The sequence below is a fragment of the Lissotriton helveticus genome, chromosome 6 (assembly GCF_964261635.1).
Source record: "Lissotriton helveticus chromosome 6, aLisHel1.1, whole genome shotgun sequence".
Classification (NCBI taxonomy): domain Eukaryota; kingdom Metazoa; phylum Chordata; class Amphibia; order Caudata; family Salamandridae; genus Lissotriton; species Lissotriton helveticus.
Genome location: NC_136067.1, coordinates 1915954896 through 1915975026, shown reverse-complemented (window position 1 = coordinate 1915975026; position 20131 = coordinate 1915954896). Strand labels below are relative to the sequence as shown.

Sequence of the window (20131 nt, the reverse complement as noted above, 5' to 3'; positions counted from 1 at the left end):
TTTCTTTTCTGCCATCTCGTCCTCGCAGTACTTGCGTACCGCAGGACCTCGTCTATCTTTTTGGAGTGCCAACAGATTTTGTTATCTTTTATCCACTGACAAATTTCAGGTCTTAAACCGTTTACAAACCTGTAAATGAAATGCGTCATATCCTTCATCTCAATGTTATCTATACCACTGTATGTTTTAAACACCTGCAACAGCCTTTCATAATAGGAGTGCACTGTCTCGTCTCTCTCCTGCGTGGTTCTATCTATCCTGGTCCAATCAGTTTCCTTTGCGGGCACCTTATTTTTCAGATGCAGAATTACTTGTTCGTATTTTTTCATCACTTCAATCGACGGCTCCCCTGTGTTAGAGTCCCTCGGGTACTCCTCACTAGGCCAGCCTATGGCTATTTTACACTCGGTCCATAGATCTACCGGGACCACAATGTCGAAAAATCCATCCAGGTCTTTCCACAGGCATTTTTGCACTTTTACGAACCTTTCCACCTGCCGGTACCAGTCAACTGGTTTTTCGCGCAGTTTCGGGAAATCGTTAGTAAAGGACACAATATCCTGTCTGGACCATGGAACGTGCACATACCTCCCACCTGGTACTTCACGCATGGGGCATAACGTTTCGGGCTTGTCTACTTCTCTCAAAGCGAACTCAGGGGTCGCTTGTCTGGATCGAGCCTCATCTTTCTTTCGTGCCCACCTGCTTTTCCATTTTTCCACGTCTCCCCATTTTTGCAAAACGGCTAGCAACTCCTTAATCTGCAACTTTTTCCCTGACACGTTCAAGTTCTCTATATCTTTGTCTGAGAATTCAGCTCTGTAGGGTTTTTGCAAGGGCTTGGATCTTGAGATATCTACCCCCATACTAGCTGCAGTGTCTGTCAGCTTCTCGTGGAGCACCCGGGTACTTCTGGTAAGGCTTTTACACATAAACAGCAACTCTTCTTCAGAGTAGGTATTTAATCTGTCTAATCCCACATTTCCTGCCATTAATTCCTCTATTTCTACCCTCAGTTTGTAGAGTTTGCGGAGTCTGTTTTTCCAATTCACGACTCCAATTTTCAATTTCTTCCAGAGTTACCAAAGAAACACTCCTAGTACCTGACGTTGATTCTAATTTAATTTCTTTCGCATTAAAAGGATTATGCCTCTTCTGCACTCCCTTCCCGGTCTGTTTGTTTGGCAGGTCCAAGAACACAACTTCGGACTCGCACTCACTGGACTGATCGTCTATCAGTAGGGGCTCCTGCCTCGGTGGGGCCATGATTGGGTTCATAACTGGAGGGTTTGGACTTCCTTGATTATTCCCATACAACGGAACCACTGGTCCGATTGTTACCGGAATAGTCAAAGCCTCAGGACTGGCATTTAACTGGGAGATCTTCTGAATTATTTCTGTCCTCTGTCTAGCTATGGCCTCTTGCTCCCTTTCATCTAGTACTCTTCCTAAGGTTCGGTCAGGTATTATCTGTGGGGTCAGGTGAGGGGTAAAACTCGGGGCAGTAGGATGCGTCTCACTTGGTCCTCCACCATAATTTGGTTTAGGGAACAAAGTTCCTGTGCCAAATGACCTGCGCTCTTCCCCATACGGAGGCTGTAAAAAGGGCATTCCTGAACCTAATGGCTTTTCTTCGTTTTCATAAAGAGGTCTGGGGAAAAAGGCTCTTTCACAGGAATATTTTTCCTCCGGGCTCACGGGCATTCTAGGATATATATCTCGTACCTCCGCGGGTCCGGGATTCTCAAAATAGGGCAGTACCTGGCCACCTCCCCCCCTACTTAGGGATCTGTCCTCCTCCTTAATAGATGGACGCTGGGGATTCTCGCCTGTACTAGAAGGTCGGGCTCCCTCATTATAAGGGGGCGGGCTTCGCGTAAAAATGTCATCTAATAATTCATCGTCTGACTCCCCAAGCGCTCCCCAATGCTTACTCTTTTCTGTCTTTTTCTCTCCCGCAGAAGGGGTACCCGCTGGCATCATGGGAAACAGACCCTCAACAATCATGCTCTGTCTCCACTGTTTCATCCTTTTATCCCTGGTCTCTTGTTTCAGCCTTGGGTACCACTTGGTCAGACCTTTGTCCAACCGGGGTTTCTCTCTTTCAAAAGCCTCAATCTCCCATTCCTCTAATGCCTCATACTGCGTTAGTCTCGGTCTGGGATGCAATTCATTCATTCGGGTTCTCAAATTAAATAAAATCCTACCATTGAAAGTACCGTCTAACGGAAAAGCCAATATTCCGTCATCTTTTGTGTACTTTACCCAATTTTCCAACCACACACAGGTATTGTACCCTCGGTCAAACATCATGAACGAGGCGGGAGTATTCGGTGGCGGGACAATAACGCCCTCTCTGGACTTAATCGGTTTGTCCGTTTTGAAATAATTCTTTACCCTATTTACAAGGGACATTTTTCTCTTAGTTCCGTACATAATATCATATCTCTTGGCTTTCCACTGATCCCTCTCAAACCCTTGGCTTCTTGGATCGGGTCTAGTCTCTGGACAATACGAGTGCCACATACGATTTCTACGCTTAACTCTGTTTGCAAAGTCACCTCCAATCAGAACGCGTCTTGCAAGTCCGTGCGACCAATGAGGTGCACGCGTTCAAATAATTTCGGCCAATGGGTGCGCGGCCCCTTCGTGAGACTGTCCTCACGCTCCGGCGCTTCACCCCTCCTTTACAATTCCAGCCCCGCTACCCGCCCGCTGCTTCTACCAATCCCAGCGCGGCACGGAGTGACGTCAGAGACGCTTCGCGGCTGACTCCCTCCCTTCACAAGGTAACGGAAACTTACTTTCTTTCTATCAATCAATCAATCAGTGACACTTATAAAGCGCGCTACATACCCGTAGGGTCTCAAGGCGCTGTGGGGGGGGTGCTAGTGCTTGGTTATTTTACAACGAATACACATTCGCCACAGTGCTCAAGTGTCTAGACAGAGAAAGAATTATTTTACTGCAAGTAAACTACTTCCATTTACTTTTCACACGCTGCGGGTAAATCTCTTCCGCCTACCCTTCACTCTAGCATCGGTGAACCTGTTATTCCCCTAAACTCATCCACTTCTCCGGGATATATCCGAGTCTAAGGTTTCCCAGCGGACCCCTCTGCTTTCACCCAAGCTCCGATGAACCTGCTACTCTTCCGATGTGACCCTTACTAGGTTACGCCACTATGGGAATTTTGCCAATGAACCTCGTTACTGACATTTATTCACACATGTATTCAGAAAAATCCCTAGTTAGTGCTTCCCGGTTATCCTAACCTGCACCTAACTTTCCTTAAGCCTGCGACCTCAAGGCAATGGATTCTATTCACCACTTGCCTTTTCAATTCCCCGGGGAGTTCGGACAACAATGAACGAGACGGTTTACAAACGCATGGATTAATACATATACCAATATAAGAACAAGAATAACAATGATAAAACAATTCATGAATTTCAAAGCAGCGTATTCACAAGAGAATGATCAGGTCCCTCGGAACGGCCGCTCTTATAGCAGCATTAATATACTAGCAGCTACCAACTTAACTAGCCTAACTAATCCTGCCTAACCTTTAACTAGTCCCTAACCATCCTCTGCTACCAGAAAAACTGATAGAGCGCGCGAGGTCACCCAACCAATAATTTCGCAGTTTTCCGGCTTCGGGCCCATATATTTCAATTCACAATATACATTGACCGGGTGACTTCACGGGCTGCTACCAATTTGTGTGAATTCCCTACTGTTATTCTTCAGCGTACCCGACTTACCATCCACCGACACGGGTACCTATGACCACAACGGATCAGGGAGCTAGCTGTAAAGGAAAGGCAGCAAAATACAAACTCAAAATGACATTCAATACTGTTGTAAATGACCACGGACAACTGGAAGTTTTAAAATCTTTATCTAAAGTTCGTTCTCGGTAAGCATTAGATTTACAAGAATAAGACAATCAATAATCAAGATAATGAAAAGTACATAACTATAGAGAAATAAAGTCAGGGTAATCATGGAAATGCTAATATGAGATGCAACAGGAAACGCAATGCATTCAGGGCAAAAGTTCTTTGGATAGTTTAAGTAAGGCCGTTCTAGACCATATCAGGAAATGACAAACTGCAATGCAAAATATGATTTCTAACAGGTAGGGTAACATGGGAACACGTTATGAAAATATGCAACTGACTTTACGTTTCAATAATTTGCGGCAAAAAGCATGGAAAAATCAACATATGCAAAGGTGTCTCTTTATTGAAGCAAAAGACAGAAAAATAGAAAGGTGCAAGTTTAAAGATTTTAGAGCAATATTTACCTAGACTGGTGTGGAAACCAAACCCTGGCCACGGGTCAGTTAAGGACAGGAAACCCTCAAGGAAGGATACCCCTCAAAGGACAGCAGGTGCAGAATGGACACCCAGGACAGGACAGGAAACCCTCAGATTAGGAATCAGGACAGGACCTCAGGACAGGACAGGAAACCCTCAGGACAGGACCAGCACCCGCAGTTCGGAAGCAACGCCTGCGCTCCACCCTCTCTGCAGCTATCGATCAAGACCCCGATTGGGTCAGCGAACTCCCAGCAAAGTGCTTCGCCAGCACTTTAAGGTTCAGTAAAACCTTAGTCTATGGTCAATTTCGGACAGAGTGCTCCGCAGCCCTCTGTATCTTCAGTCACCTATTGAGTGCGATGGGTCAGTGACAGGTCAGCTAAACCAGACAAGTCGGACAATTTCCCTAGGTGAACCCAGGGTAGATATACAGTTTGGGGACGGTGTACCACCCCCCAATGTTGCAAAGTGTCAGAATCCCTCAATTTGGATTGGTCCTAAGGTAGGATTTGAGTAACACACCAATCAGAACACACTATTAGGATGCCTACTTTGCATCTCAGGGTACCGCCTAGCGAGATTGGAGTTCTCACGAGAAAAGTCCAGGGAAATACAGTGACAAGTGTACATTGTTTCAAAATGGGGACACATGACTCTGTCCTGCTGAGTTCGCAGGTCAGTTCTCAGGAGCATCTTGCCCATCCCTGCCAGCTGGCTAAGTTCCACCAGCCAAGGTTGATTTCTCCCCAGGCGGACGGTCATGCGCAATAAGGACCTCCAAGATGGCATTCGGCTCAGTCAGACCCCCATTCCCCACGGTACATGAAAAGTAAGCGAGAACAAATTAATACATAGAAATAACAATATGAAAACACATCATTGGGTTTGTACTTTCAACAGAAAAATATACTTATGCAGTCTAAATGTTAGCTACATATATACGAACACAAGAGCAGTGGCACGAGCAGTACCACGATACTGGCAAAGCTATGCATTACGCATGCGCAACTATTTCCCTCCAAACCTGCAAACACATCAGGACATGTGAGTGTGACTGACGCATGCGCAGACACCTATTTCAAAGCAGCGGCCATTTTTAGGACTCAAATTAATCGTTTTAGTAATACACATAGGCAAGCTTCGTGGACCTCGTTTAAACATGAAATAAACGTTAGTAAGACGTACAAATTATTACTTTGTTACACATGAACGAGGTTCATGACAAAAGCAAGTCGCAAATGCGAAGCTTTGCTTCATCAATGCCATTTAGTATGCTCCCCTAGATTATGAAACAAACTTCGGAAGGAACTCAATCTAGTCTCTGAAAATATCACCTTCCCTTTTTCTGTTAGTTTGGTGCTGCATTTGTTGACTTTCCTCAATTTCTGCTAACTTCAGGAGGAGACCGTTATGTGACAGTGCTCCTAAAAAACTAGCTCACTAACATGTCCATATGCGTCTCAGTTACCCACTCTCCCCTAGTGCCAGGGTTTTGCAGCTCATGTCCTGTGGCACTAACCCCCTATTGTGTGCTTCCTGGCATAGCATCTGCAGTGTGTAATGAGATTACCGTTTTACACATCTTGTTGTGTGCTCCATGCTTTGTACACTATCTTTCTCATCCAGTACTTTGCAATGTGTCTTGGGACCTGCTCTTTGTATTTTTGTTTTTTGTAGTCTTGCTATAGACAGCTTTACCGGTCTGCCTAAGACAGCTTTGTAACCAATACTTTTACAGAAACTTGGAATTTGTATCTGTCCCTTACACAATTGGATATTTTTCATGTCTTTTTCAACTCCCTCCTCGTGATTTGATGACTTTTCTTCTTATTCTTGTGCTTATCACCCCACCCCCCCCCGAGCACGTAGATATCACCATGCTTTTTGATTGGTTCATGTATCCTTCCACTGCTGACGGCCGGGAAACATATACAAAATAAAATTCCAGGATGGCTACCTGCCTTAATTGGCTTAATTAGTGGCTGCAACAGTTTTACAAGAACTGACAAAGCCAAAACCTGCATCCACCAATGGCAAAGCGACACTTGTTTCTGGGGTGGAAATAAAGGATTACTATGGGAATTAAAATTAGAAACACCCCTTCTTTGAACCCCACTTTATCTTTACCCCTTCTCAGATCTGCACAAACCTTGTTTTTACAAGCTCAACCCAGATACACTTTTTTTGAAAAGTTTCTTGCAGAGTTGACAAATAAAAATGGCTTATCAATGGATATTCTGATATAACTATAGGGCTCCACGCTAGCCAAAATCTTGCTTACGCTAAGCCTAGACTTTGGTTCTGGGCTCATGTTCCCCGGTGTGCAGCCATTTTGCTGCAGGAGAACACTAAAGACACAATTTCCTAAATAAATGGGCAGCGACTGCGCTCCTGTGAGTTACTGAATTCTAGAACCTTTTCAAGCGTATTTGTCAATCCATCACTGAATATTTCACTGTAATTTCCCAAACCCTCTTCAAATGTTTTCGCTGTTCCTTATTTTCTGGATAGGAGAGATACATATTGGTGGGCAAGAGCATTTTTACATGGAAACAAACTGCACCCTTGCTGTGCCAAAGGGGGAAGATGGAGAAATGGAGCTATTTGCATCCACACAGAACCCAACAGAGACACAGGTAAGGGATGCTAAAGGTCATGATTAACACAATGAGACTTCACCGTGGTGTTCTGAAGAGCTGATCACTGCAGTTTGAAAACATGTTTGTCTTGCCCTGGATAGATTGTCTTAAATGTTTTAAAAAACGCATTGAAAGAATCAAGGTTGCAATTTAGAGGAATGTATTCGAACTGTAACTGAAGAGATAAATATTTCCATTTGTGGTGACATGATTGACCTGAACACATTTAATTCTGCACTTGAATATTTTCCTCTTCTTGTGCTGACTTGCAAACTTTGGGGTGGAGGCCACTCGAGATCAGCCTTCCTCCGTCCGTCATTTACTCATTTAATCACCCCCCAGGTACTTTACAGGTGTGATTGCAACGTAAAACGTTGATAACTATCCTTTCCTCAGTGCACCTTGGCAAGTTAACCATAAGATAATGATTCTCCTGCTGAAATGCAGTATGCACGTGCGCCTGCGCAGTTGAGGAGGCCAAAGCATCAGCCCACTGATATTGGATAAATATATTTGTTTTATAAAGTTTTGACCTGTACAAGATAATCATGGGACCGAATCATAAAATGTTTTTTTACAACTGTAAGTCTGCCTGACACACGCAAAAATGTTTAATTCATTCCCAGGGCCACTATAATTGTGCTGTAACGGAGGACCGATTATCGCATCAAGAAAAGGCAAACTATGGTTCCAAATAGGACACATTACGTTCTAGTATTTTTATTTATTTTATCCTTTTATCACAGATAAAAACTGCCTCAGAAAAGGTTCACCTCAGTGTCGTAACGTGACTGCCTGATCTCTGTCTGCGACAGGACAGGCAGGGAGGAAGGGGCGTGGGGAAGGAAGGAAGTAGGAGGAAGGGCAGTTAGTTAAGAGGTGGACATGGAGAAATAAAGACGTGTTGACACCACCTCCCTGGCTCCTGTGTTTTCCTTGGGGGAGCGCGACACTGGCGACGAGGGTGGGATTCAAACCGATCCCTACGCCGCTCGAAACCCCTGCCGCTCGTAAGCGGCGGAAAACGAAGAGCCTGCAGCACGTGTCGGAGTGGCACGTGTCGAGCAAGAAACAAAGCGGAGTGCTCACACGCCGCCCCGATTGCTGCCAGGAGCGGATTCCAGCGTGACGAAGCTGCCCGCCAGAAAAGAGAAAAACCTGAAGGAGAGAAAACGGCACGAAAAGAAAAAAAGAAAAACCTGAAGGACGTCCACTGAGTGAGCACGGCGACCGGATGTGGAGGGTTGAGTCTCAGAGACAAAGAATCAGCCCCTCTAGCATAGCGGACCCATAAATATATCGGCAGACACCCGGCAGAAAGCCCTGCAACTGTAATGTGTACAGCCTAGCTGGAGCCACGTGTCCTGAACGGCGGCCATCTTGAAGTCAGGCACCGCCCCATAGGCTCCTATGTAAAAATTTGTGTCGGCCATTTTGAGGTCAGGCATCTGGGGATAAAGGGATAATTCAACACTGCAGAGTCAGAATAAACGAGAATGTCACTACCTATCTCGTCTAGTGATACAGGAGGAGCACCAGCGACACAAGCAACGTCAGGAAACCCCACAGTGACAGCCCGATGCTTCCCGCAGTCATGGGGGTATCATACCTAAGGCCACCAGAGCCTTTAGAACTAACGTCACGTAGCAGCATGGGACCCAAATGGAAAAGCTGGTCCGAAGACTTTGAGGACTACATGACTGGGTCACAAGTACAAGACCCCAAACAGAGGCTAATAGCTTTACGAAATCTGGTGGGGAAGGACATAGCACTGATTATCAAGGAGCTGCCCAACGCAGCCACCGCCTCATATGATGATGTCAAGGGAGCCCTTGACCGACAATTTCTACACAAGTACAATTTAGACTACGAGCGCTACACGTTCAACCTGGCCACGCAGGAGAAAGAAGAGCGAATGTGTGATTTCATTATGCGCATCAGACGGCTAGCCCGCCACTGCGACTTTGACGACTTCAACACCGAGGATGCACTACGACTCCGCATAATTGAAAGGTGTCAGTCTGAATCTCTACGTCGGCGGCTGCTGAAGAAGCACTATACCCTGGAAGAGATTGAAGAAATGACACGTATAAACGAACAGGCGAAAGATCACGCAAAGAAAATGGAGGTCAATAAGTCGGACAGGAAAGAACAAGCTTTCAGATTACAAGCCCACAAGGACCAGAAACATCAGACTGATCGCCGCAGATCAAGCAAGATGACGTATCCCACGTCCTCTCGGAGACCAGGTGCACGCCACAGATCACGTGAATCACGACACGCCAAATCCAGCAAAGCAGCATCAGCATGTGGACAAGACTATCCTCACTCAGGACAATGCCCGGCCATCGGACAGCGGTGTCACCGCTGTGGTAGAGAAAACCATTTTGAGACTGTCTGCCAGACCCGGCCTTCAAGACGAAAATCATCACGCTCAGGACGAAGATCATCACAGTCTCGATCCTCCACGCAGCATCACGCACGTGCAGTCACAGGGCGGGAAAGACGCTCGACCAGCTCTTCCTGATCAAGTGATCGCTCCCTCAGATCGCATCGATCACGCAGATCAACATCCAGCGAATCCCTGTCACGCACACCGGTGTCACAAGACAGTGACGAGTATATCTGCATGGTCTCAGACCCAGACCGTCTACGAAAATACCCGAAACTGGACATCCGGATAGGAAACCACCCAGCGAAGTTCGTCCTGGATTCAGGCGCTTCACTGAACTATATTTGTGCGCTAGAATACCAGAGCATGAAACCACGTCCCACGCTGGAACCTGCAGCGGTGAGAATATTCACATGGATGTCCCGGAAACCACTACCGTGCCTCGGCCGCTTCAGCATGACCTTGTCATACAGAGACCGACAGATTCCAGCTTATATTCACGTTGTTGAGGGCCCGGATGTGGCTGATTGCCTACTCAGCCTGCCAACAGCTGAAAGACAAAACTTGTAGAACTTCTCTATATGACTGAAGATGCCCCGGACACCGTCGTGAAGTTCCCTAATCTTTTCAAAGGACTAGGAAAGTTAAATCACTTCAAGGTCAAGCTACACATTGATGAGCGAGTAACGCCAGTTGCGCAACACCACAGAAAGGTACCGTTTCATCTGCAACAGGCAGTGGATGATGAACTTCAGGAACTTCTCAAAACCGACATCATTGAGCGCACGTCCGGCCCCACTCGGTGGATATCGCCTGTGGTAGTCGTACCAAAAAAGGGACAGAACAACAAGGTGCGCCTGTGTGTGGACATGCGCGCAGCCAACGTAGCAATCGAACGAGAACGCCATCCTGGGCCACACATTAGCGACATGATTGCTCGTCTCAACGGAGCCACAATGTTTTCGAAACTTGACCTCAACAAGGGCTATCACCAGCTTGAACTTCACGACAAATCTCGCTATATCACCACATTTACAACTCATCAAGGACTCTTCCGCTATAAACGTCTAAACTTCGGCATATCATCTGCAGCTGAAATTTTCCAGGAGGCCATCAGGCGTGTAATTCAAGGGATCCCAAACGCCTTCAATTACAGCGATGACTTGCTAGTGTTTAGAAAATATCAAACTGAACATGACACGGCCCTTGACAGAGTATGTCATGCCCTGCTAAATGCAAATCTGACTCTGAGCGCAGCCAAATGTGAATTTCACAAATCAACCTTGAAATTCTATGGCCACATATTCTCAAAGGACGGCATGACTCCAGACCCTGAAAAAGTCTCGGCCCTTGCAGACACGCCAACGCCACAAGATGTGAGCGACCTCCGTTCCTTCCTCGGCATGGCGAGCTACTGTGCTCGATATATCCAGGACTTCGCCACAATCAGCCACCCCTTACGAGAACTCACCCGCCAAGGTCAGCCGTTCGAGTGGACGGAAGCATGCCACCGTTCCTTTCACAAGATCAAGAACGCCGTCGGCTCCGCCATCAACCTGGCCTACTTTGATGCCAAGAAACGTACTGAGCTTACCGTTGACGCCAGCCCGGTAGGCCTTGGTGCCATTCTCGCACAATACCAAGACGACTCTGACCAGCGTCACATCATCGCATACGCCAGTCTCAGCCTCACTGATACCGAGACTCGGTACTCACAACCTGAGAAGGAGAGCCTAGCAGTGGTTTGGGCGTGTGAACACTTCCACCTCTTTGTCTATGGTAAACATTTCACCATCGTCACTGACCACCAAGGCCTCCTCACCATCTTCGGCAACCCCAAGGCCAAGATGTCTCCGCGTATCGAGCGCTGGGGTCTCCGTCTTCAGGACTACATTTACACCATTGTCCACAAACCCAGGAAGTCGGAAAATCCCGCAGACTATATGTCTCGACATCCCAAAACCACCACCAAAGAGACACACTCCGTTGCTGAAGAGTACATACATTTTGTCATCGACACAGCATGCCCTCCCACCGTTCCTCTTGCAGCCATTCAGGAAGCGTCCGTCCAGGATCCAACTCTTCGGGACGTCACTGAACGCATCCGCAACAACTCGTGGCGCCATGTGAAAGACGTTCAGGGCCTGCAGTCGCAGGAGCTCATGGCGTTCAAACACATCCATGACGAACTCTCCATCAGCAGCGAAGGCCTCATTCTGAGAGGGGGGAGGATTGTCATTCCTCAAAGACTGAGACAAGGGGTGATTAACCTCGCTCACGAAGGCCACCGAGGGATAAGTGCCACCAAGAAGGCACTACGGGAGCGTGTCTGGGTCCCAACATTAGACCAGATGGTACAAGCCACCCTCAAGGACTGCATCCCATGTCAGCTGGTAAGCCGTGATGAACCCCCAGCTCCATTACAGATGTCGTTACTACCTGAAGGCGTATGGCAACAAGTCGCCGTGGACTTCTTCCGACCTCTGAAATCAAGCCAATACATTATCTTCATTATGGACGAATACTCCCGATTCCCATTTGCACACCTCATATCATCCACCAAGGCAACTGCAGTAATTCCAGTACTTGACGAAACATTCGCAGCATGGGGCATCCCGCTACGTGTCAAGTCAGACAATGGGCCCCCTTTCAACGGCCACAAATTTGCAGATTTCGCAAAACACCTTGATTTCAAGCACCAAAAGATCACACCACTATGGCCTCAAGCCAACGGCATGGTGGAAAGATTCATGGGGACCCTAAAGAAAGCGGTGCAGCAAGCAGAACTGGCCCACAGAGACATTCAACAAGCACTGAATGAAGTGCTGAGGGCATACCGCACCACGCCTCATAGTACCACAGACCAATGTCCAGCTACCCTAATGCTAGGAAGAGTCCCGCGCCACCCGATTACCCTCTCTGGGTAATGTGAGCCAGTCCCGATTTTCAAACATTGATCATGAAACACTGGTTGACATTGATCAGGAGAAGAAACTGAAAATGAAGACATACGCTGATCAACGCAGGCACGCGAGGCCTACAGATATCCAAGAAGGAGACTGGGTGATAGTCCGACGTGATCGAAGGACAAAAGCAGACAGTCGTTACCTCGCCCATCCTTTAAAGGTCAGTCGCCGGAAAGGAACCATGATCACCGCGCAAGGTGACCACAAGCGAATTACCCGGAACGTTTCACACTTCAAGAAGTGTAACCCTCAAGAAATACATGACCATCATCACTGGGAGTCCTCCACTGACTCCGGAAGCCAAAGCAGAAGCAGTAATCGCAGCCAGTCCAGCCAAGCAAGACAGGACCATCCCACACATCACCGAACCAGGACACCAGAACCATCTGAAAGACCAAGGCGACAAACCCGACGGCCAGAACGTCTCATTGAAATAATCTGAGTTATAGTGAGAGTTTATACAAAAGGGGGAGATGTCGTAACGTGACTGCCTGATCTCTGTCTGCGACAGGACAGGCAGGGAGGAAGGGGCGTGGGGAAGGAAGGAAGTAGGAGGAAGGGCAGTTGGTTAAGAGGTGGACACGGAGAAATAAAGACGTGTTGACACCACCTCCCTGGCTTCTGTGTTTTCCTTGGGGGAGCGCGAGACTCAGTAGCAGTCCAAAACCTGAATGCATAATTCAGCACATGAAAGTCACCAGTCAATATTTGAAAACGAACGGTCACAGCTCATGTGGTCCTTTTTTAATAACTTTTGACCAGTTTGAAAGGATTGTTTTTTTTAATCTGCAAATTATTCATGAATTTTGTGACACGTGTAGTAAATCCATAATTTTATGGAAATTGCAGAAGGCACAGAATGTCAAACTTGCAGTGCTACTGCTTATTCCTATTTCACAAATTACTAAATAGGCATGAACACAGATGAGATATGAGTGCATGGTTGCACCATAATTACACAATTGCATTTTTAAACTCGTGAAAATGTCAACAGTCCTTAAGAGAGACTCTTGAACATTTATCACATTTATGGTGAATTCCCACACATCTTTATTACACAGCAGTGATCCATAAACGTTTGTGAATGCATTTTCTAAACTTGTCAACATATTTGAGTGACGCGTTCCGAAATGTTTCACATGTAACCGGTACATGAATTGTAAGTTCATGTCAGCCTTGTGTCTCACAGCAAAGACAGAATATATGGGATCAGGTAGCACCTGCTGTACATTAGAAGGATATTGCAAGACTCCAAGGAGTTCTGTGACCATATAGAGGAACTAAGCCAAAGAACTTGTTATTAGGACCGTGTTTTCTTGTGAATCCTGTGTAAATAGATCCCAGCTTATTTAGTAATTTTTTCCATTTTGCATTTTTTGAAATTGTAGTGCACCAGCAGCTTATTTCATTGCAATGTACATAGACTGACTTAGCAAATGAATGAGCATAAGGAACGTCAGTTGCGAGCATACTGGTGGCATTGGGTGGAAGAGCATGCTCGCCTGAATGCTGTAGTTAGGTGAACGAAAAGTCTCACTGCTTTTAATATAATGTCCTAGTGGTAATACGGTCTGTTGGACCTGGCCATTTTTGCAGGGTTATCCCCAAACTTTTTTCGTTCTTCCTCCTATTTTCTGACCCTCTGTTTGTTGACTTTAGGACTCTGGGCACTTTACCACTGCTAGTCAGTGCTAAGGTGCATGTGCTCTCTCGTTTAAACAAGGTATGACTTGTTACACCCGTTTGGCTTATTTAATATACCTATAACTCTGTTGTACAGTGGTATCCTGGGGGCTGTAAATTAAATGCTACTAGTGGGCCTGCAGTGCTGCTTGAGCCACTCACAGAAATAGCCTTTCAAACGTGTCTCAGGCTTGACACTGCAGGGCTTGCGTGCACAATTTACTGCCACATTAATTTGGCATTTAAGACTACTTGCTAAGCCTTAAACTCTCCTTTTACTACATCTGGGTCACCCCTAAAGTAGGCCCTAGGTAGCCCTATTGGCAGGGTGCTGTGTAAGTAAAGGTCAGGACCTGTGCCTTTATTGTGTGGCATCTCCTGGTAGTGACAAACAGCATTTTGTTTCTCACTACTGCGAGGCCTTCTCCTCTCGTATGCTAGCATTGGGAATTCCCTTATATGTGTTCAAGTGGTAAAACCTGATCTGAAAGAAGTAGCATTGCCATGTTTGGTATGTTTAGAATGGTAGTGATAAATCACGCTTACTAGTGTAGGTGGATTTTCTATTACTATTTTTGAAATGCCAATTTTAGAAAGTGAGCATTTCTCTGTGCTTGTAACTCCAGTGCTTTTCAGCCTGACTCCAATCCACATCCGGCCTGGTTGACAGCTACACTTTGTGCATACTTTCCAGACAGCCACAACACAGGAAGGGCTGGGTGTAACAAGAGAGGCATCTGAATCCATCTGCATTCATATAGTCTTCCTGGGCTGGGAAAGTGGGGCACACTTACATTTGTATAGGTTGTGTCCTGCCCTCACACAAATGGCTGATTTACCCCCTACTGATGTCTGGAGCCAAGGCTGGGCTTGAAAGGGGGTGCTGTACACTTCTAAGGTTTTCTTTGAAGTTGTCCCTTGAAATAAAGACATTTTGGAGTATAAGTACAGGGACTCTGACCCCATGATTGTTAGAGCACTTTTGGAATGGGGACTGAACCTCTGTCAGAGTGATTGCTGCGCTGCACAAAGAATCCATCTGGACTACTCGTCTGCTGTTGCCCTACTGCCTGCTTCTTGCCGGGTGGCCTAAAGGACTCACTGGATCGATTTTCTGTTTGTTGCCCTGCTGCCAACTGCTCTCTGACTGTGGGGTACATTCAGCCCTGTGGGGCTGCCAGGAGTCACTGCCATATAGCTCACCGGCTTCATTGTCCTGGCCTGCCTGCCCCTCTATGACACTAAAGTGCCTCCCAAGGAGCCCAGGGTGTGGGTAGCACTGTTACCTGCATCTTGTCTTCTCCTGCGAACAGCGCAAAAGGAGCTCTTTATAAATCCCCAGTGGAGTGCTTCATCATAGCCCCTGCACCGCTCTGGCTAACAGGGCTCTCTTGGTGAAATTCCCCCATGCATGCAATGCCTTATTACAGGCCCTTTGCGCTGTTCACCCACGGGTTTCCCTGTCGGCTGAGGAGTGGCGCCTCATTGTGGTCAAGCATCTGGAGTGAGGAGGGAGCTTATTTGCTTATCACCTTGTGCTTTGTTGGGCCGAGCGCTGTGTTAGTTGCTACAATGTAGGTGCTCTATGCTGCGTGAGGTCAGCCAAGCACCCTGCTCCGGAGGGAGAACCAGGATGACGTTGCTGTCGTCGAAAAGTCCTTCCCCAGACCATGGCCGAGAGAGTTGCCACAGCACCTGGGGAGGCCTCTACTGATACCATTTTTCACCCTGCACTGTCCACCAGGATTCCCACAGCCAACATACAGGTCGCGAGCAACTGCTCATTTCAAGTGCTTCCAGTGGCTTGGAATCACAGTCATCCAGTGTTGTAGAGAGGACGTGGGCAGCTCTGTTTTTCTTTGAACATTATTAACAGTGGTCTAAGAGGCCCGGGTGGGTTTCGGACACACTGCAAGTTCAGACCTACTTTTGCTTTGAAAGGCTGTGTTGATCAGCAGCTGCCTTCTTCAATAGGCACGCAGGGTACCCAGAGAGGTCTACCTGCAGAACTCGGCAGTGTTGGTGCCCCTCTGCTTTTTCACCTACTTGGGAACACTTGAAGCAGTGAATCTTGTGGAGACATGATGGGTGAGTCCTCAACAGAGGCCCTCGCTTCATTTATTTCGGGAAACAGTAACTACCATATTCCATGTAAGAGGCACCCTGAGACTTCTGTGTCCTACATGGTGCACTGGGCACCGTAAAGTGCCTAATAGAAGTGAAGGGTGCTGTGGGATTGTGTTTTCTTGGCGATACATATTATGCTTCATGTGTGCTCACTCCATAAACTGCTGCATTACATGCCCTGATACTATGACGCATATCATTTTGATTCTTGTTTATTCAGGATAATGAATACCAATTCAGGACCTGGATGGCAGGCAAAATACTATTGCTACATGGAGAGTCATATGTTTTCTGCTATAACCTGTTGAATTTTATGTCCTGATATTATAATGCATGTTGTCTTGATTTTTGCTTGGTCAGTAAAGCGAGTACTACTCCACTATTTGCATAGTTTGCGCAGTATTTATGATCCATGTTGCTTTTGGTTAATGTTTTTATGTACAATATGCTATATATTTTTATATAATCCTGTGTGGAGTCTCTTTTGTGGTGTATTCATTGTGTTATTGGTGTGAGGGTGTTGTGCAAACGCTTTACACATTGCCTCTGATGAAAAGCCTAATTGCTCTGCACCGACCTCCAGAGAGGGAGCACAGGTTATCTTTGGTGAGTAACTTATTTGACCTTACTAGAGTGATGGGATCTGCCTGGCTTAGGTGCATATCCTAGCCTGCCAGAAACTCCATTTCTACCACGGTCTCATACTGATGCTTCATTTAACTATGCTTCCTGCACCCTGTGGTACATCATCAGACTATGGCTTTACTCTCATAACAAATCAATACTATGAAGAAGCTTCTTCTCCACTCAATAATGCTGCAGAACTCAGGGCAGGCCATGTGCAAGTGATACTTGCCTAGGCAAAGGAACACATCTGAATTATGGAATCATAAAGCACTGCCTGAATTTGAAGGTTCATTAAAAATTCCTGTGGCTCATGAATACCAGAACACGGCAGCCCTGAATCCTTCAAGACACCATGACTTATAAATGAGAAAGATACATTCTGGCTGGACAAAATTATATTCCAATGCAGGCCCTGTTCTTGCAGACTTTGGTAATATGGAAGCCATCAATTAGATCTTGCCTGCTGTCAAAAGCAAGTGAGTGTATGGAGCCATTTTCAAAGCTGGTCCCTGATGCATATGAATGTTGTCTATTAAATTAGGTTCAGGTGGGCATTTCCCATTTTATGATGTCATGTACGAAAGGGACCATCGCTCAATCCTGACATTGATGCACATTGATGCACCTCACCTTTTTTTGCACTTTTTATAGGACCGCCCAACTTATATATGTTTTGTTTTTACTGAAAAATGGTAGCTTTACTACTTGCAAAGCTGTTCCCTTGGCCAGCGTTAAAGCCTGGGAGAGGTTTGCTGATTAACTGTATGGCTGTCTGCTCGATTACATGTTTGGTTGTCTTTTTAATTGGTGAGCAGATGTTGTTTTAATCAATTTGGATTTTTGTTTTATTGTCATTTACTTTTGGTTAATAATACAAGTTTTATTTTAGGTAAAATAAATGTTTTATTGATTGATTGATTTATGTTCCCTTTTTTTGCTCTGGCTTGACAGCACAGCTCTTCGCAATAAAATTATGTGAGAACCACCAGGAGAGGGGCATTGGCTACACCCACATATTGGGAGCAAATGTTTTCGATTGAGGAGAAAAAAAAATGCTTCCCTTCCACACAGATCTGATCATATTATTTATTCACCAAGCTGCCTGAGTTTGAATTATCAGAGGCACCCATATGGCATGGTAATGCTATTAAAGTGTCTTCAAGAGCTAGGTAATTTATGGCATTCCTCTCTGGAAGCAGCACAGATAGCATGAGGCAGTCATTAATGTACATGGATTTTTAGGTCTGGCTTAACAGTGCATTCCTACGCTATTCATATTGGCATTGCCAATGTTTTTTTCTGAATGATGTCTATCTGATCACAGCGTATATTGCAAGGCGTGTAGTAGTGCAACTCAACTCATAGGATGCAACCATAAATTGGTAATTATCTAGTGGTGGCAAGCAGGTATTTCATATTTTGAACCTAAGTCCAGTAGTTTTGAGACAAACCCATTTTCAACATGTTTTTATTTTACCTGGCGTATGGAGATATTGCAAAAAGTCATAACTATTGCAGTGTCTAGGTATACAGGAAGTCTACAGAATTCTTGCCTTCTTTAAGCCTTAGGCAAAATCTGCTGTCAGATGCTGAACAAAGCATTTTGGAGTTCAAAAATAGAAAGCTGGCGAACATAATTAAGTATGGGCATTATTAATAAAAACACCCACCCCGAACTCCACATCTCCCTTGGCACGCATGTATGTAGTCGGGCAGGTCCTGCAATTTAGGCATGGGATTACTGATTGATGGGTCACAGGTGGGAGGGTGCATAGCTAGCATGCAAACACGAGGGTAGGAGCATGCATGGTTCAAAAAACGCCATAAAGTCAAATGCCGCATGAGTTAGGAACAAATAGGCAATTAGGACATAGCACAAATAGTGATCACATTCACCACTGGCCACACTGTGTCCACGCATGGTTGAGGCCCACCTGTAGTAACCATTGACCATTGATTTATGACTCTAAGGCAGCAACCAATGTTACTCACCAAATGTAGTACAGCAGAAAACCTTTATTGCTGGTTGTAATATGGTATATAAGCCTAATGCGACCCCAGTGTAAATTGAAACAGTCCTCAGACCTCATGCCTGTAACTTTTCTCCCAGCCGAATTGTTTAATTGAACAAACTGTTCCTGTTTTGCCAAATGTCTCTTGCCTTCTCTTTTTACTAAGGAATTCAAACCCAAGCAGCAGACTTTTCAGTTTACTAAGCCTAAAAACATAGGACATTGTTCCTAATGGGTTTTGTTGGGTTTGGAGTTCTGGAAAGCAATCCTGAAAAACCTTGGCACAGCTGTGTAAGTGGTTTGTTTTTGGGTGTAATTTCTCGCGCCCCCAATGTGTGTCATCCAGCAGTATAGGGGAGGTATCAGACAAAAGCCCTTGCACATCTCTTGCTCACTGTTTATGACTTGACTCAGAAGAAACATTGGAATACATTTCAACTGGGCAGGACATGCCTGAGGAGCTGGTCAGACCTTAAGCATGAATTCTTCCCTTTATGAATGATTCATTCTAGGATTGTACTCAGCCAACTCCTGAACTATACTAAAGGCCCATTGAGCCAAGGGAAAGCTATTCCAAACCCTGGCTTAGGAAATGTCCTATCTGGGTGGATGAAACTACTGAACTATGCTGCATGCTGCAGGTGCCTGGAGTGCTGGAATCCTGAAATAGACACCCACCTGTTGGTACTGAGGACTAGAATGTGGGAACTGGGATCCTTCCTGGAAATGAATGTGCTGTCATTTTGTTTATAGGGTACAGCTCTCAAGATGCCAGCCACATCAGAAAGAAGGAAAACATTTTTAGCCTATTTTTCACATGTTTATTGCAGGTATGTTTGAGAATCAGGAGCTCCTTCAAAAACTATACCTAGAGATTTCTGTGGACACAACTTTAAAATTAGCCCCTTCGGAGAAGTTCTCACGTTATCAAAGGTAACCAAGTTGAGTAACCTATTCTTCTGGACATTGTTACAGCAATCAAATGATGGACGGAATGCTGATAATGCAAACATTCTCCCCCATTCAAAAGATCTGGGTTAAATCCATTGTTCTTTTGCCCACTGCGCCACACCAGTTTGGACCCAGCCATATGCAAATCAATCTTGACCCAGTGCCCAATGGGAACAGTCCAGACCGAACTGCCAGGCCAGGTTCTCCCTGGACCGGAAACAAGCATCCTGGGACCGGTTTCAGGGTATGTCACCCTTCTTCAGCCAGGCTAGCTTGAATCCAGTGGCACAGTGAGCAAGGGACCCACGTCTGGGCATACCCATCCCACTTAGGGCGAAAAGTGTTACAGCAAATAAATGATGGACGGAATGCTGACAATGCAAACATTCTCCCCCAGTCAAAAGATCTG

The 20131-nt window shown here is 45.9% G+C and overlaps 1 protein-coding gene across 3 annotated transcripts in view; it reads left to right on the top strand.

The window, feature by feature from the left end:
- The window catches only part of LOC144763874 (xanthine dehydrogenase/oxidase-like), a 385606-nt gene that overhangs the window by 256026 nt on the left and 109449 nt on the right, over positions 1 to 20131 (top strand). For all 3 annotated transcript variants that reach the window (XM_078649867.1, XM_078649866.1, XM_078649865.1), the window contains exon 21: positions 6837 to 6961. In XM_078649867.1, the coding sequence (XP_078505993.1) occupies positions 6837 to 6961 (125 nt within the window). The remainder of the gene's footprint in view (positions 1 to 6836; positions 6962 to 20131) is intronic.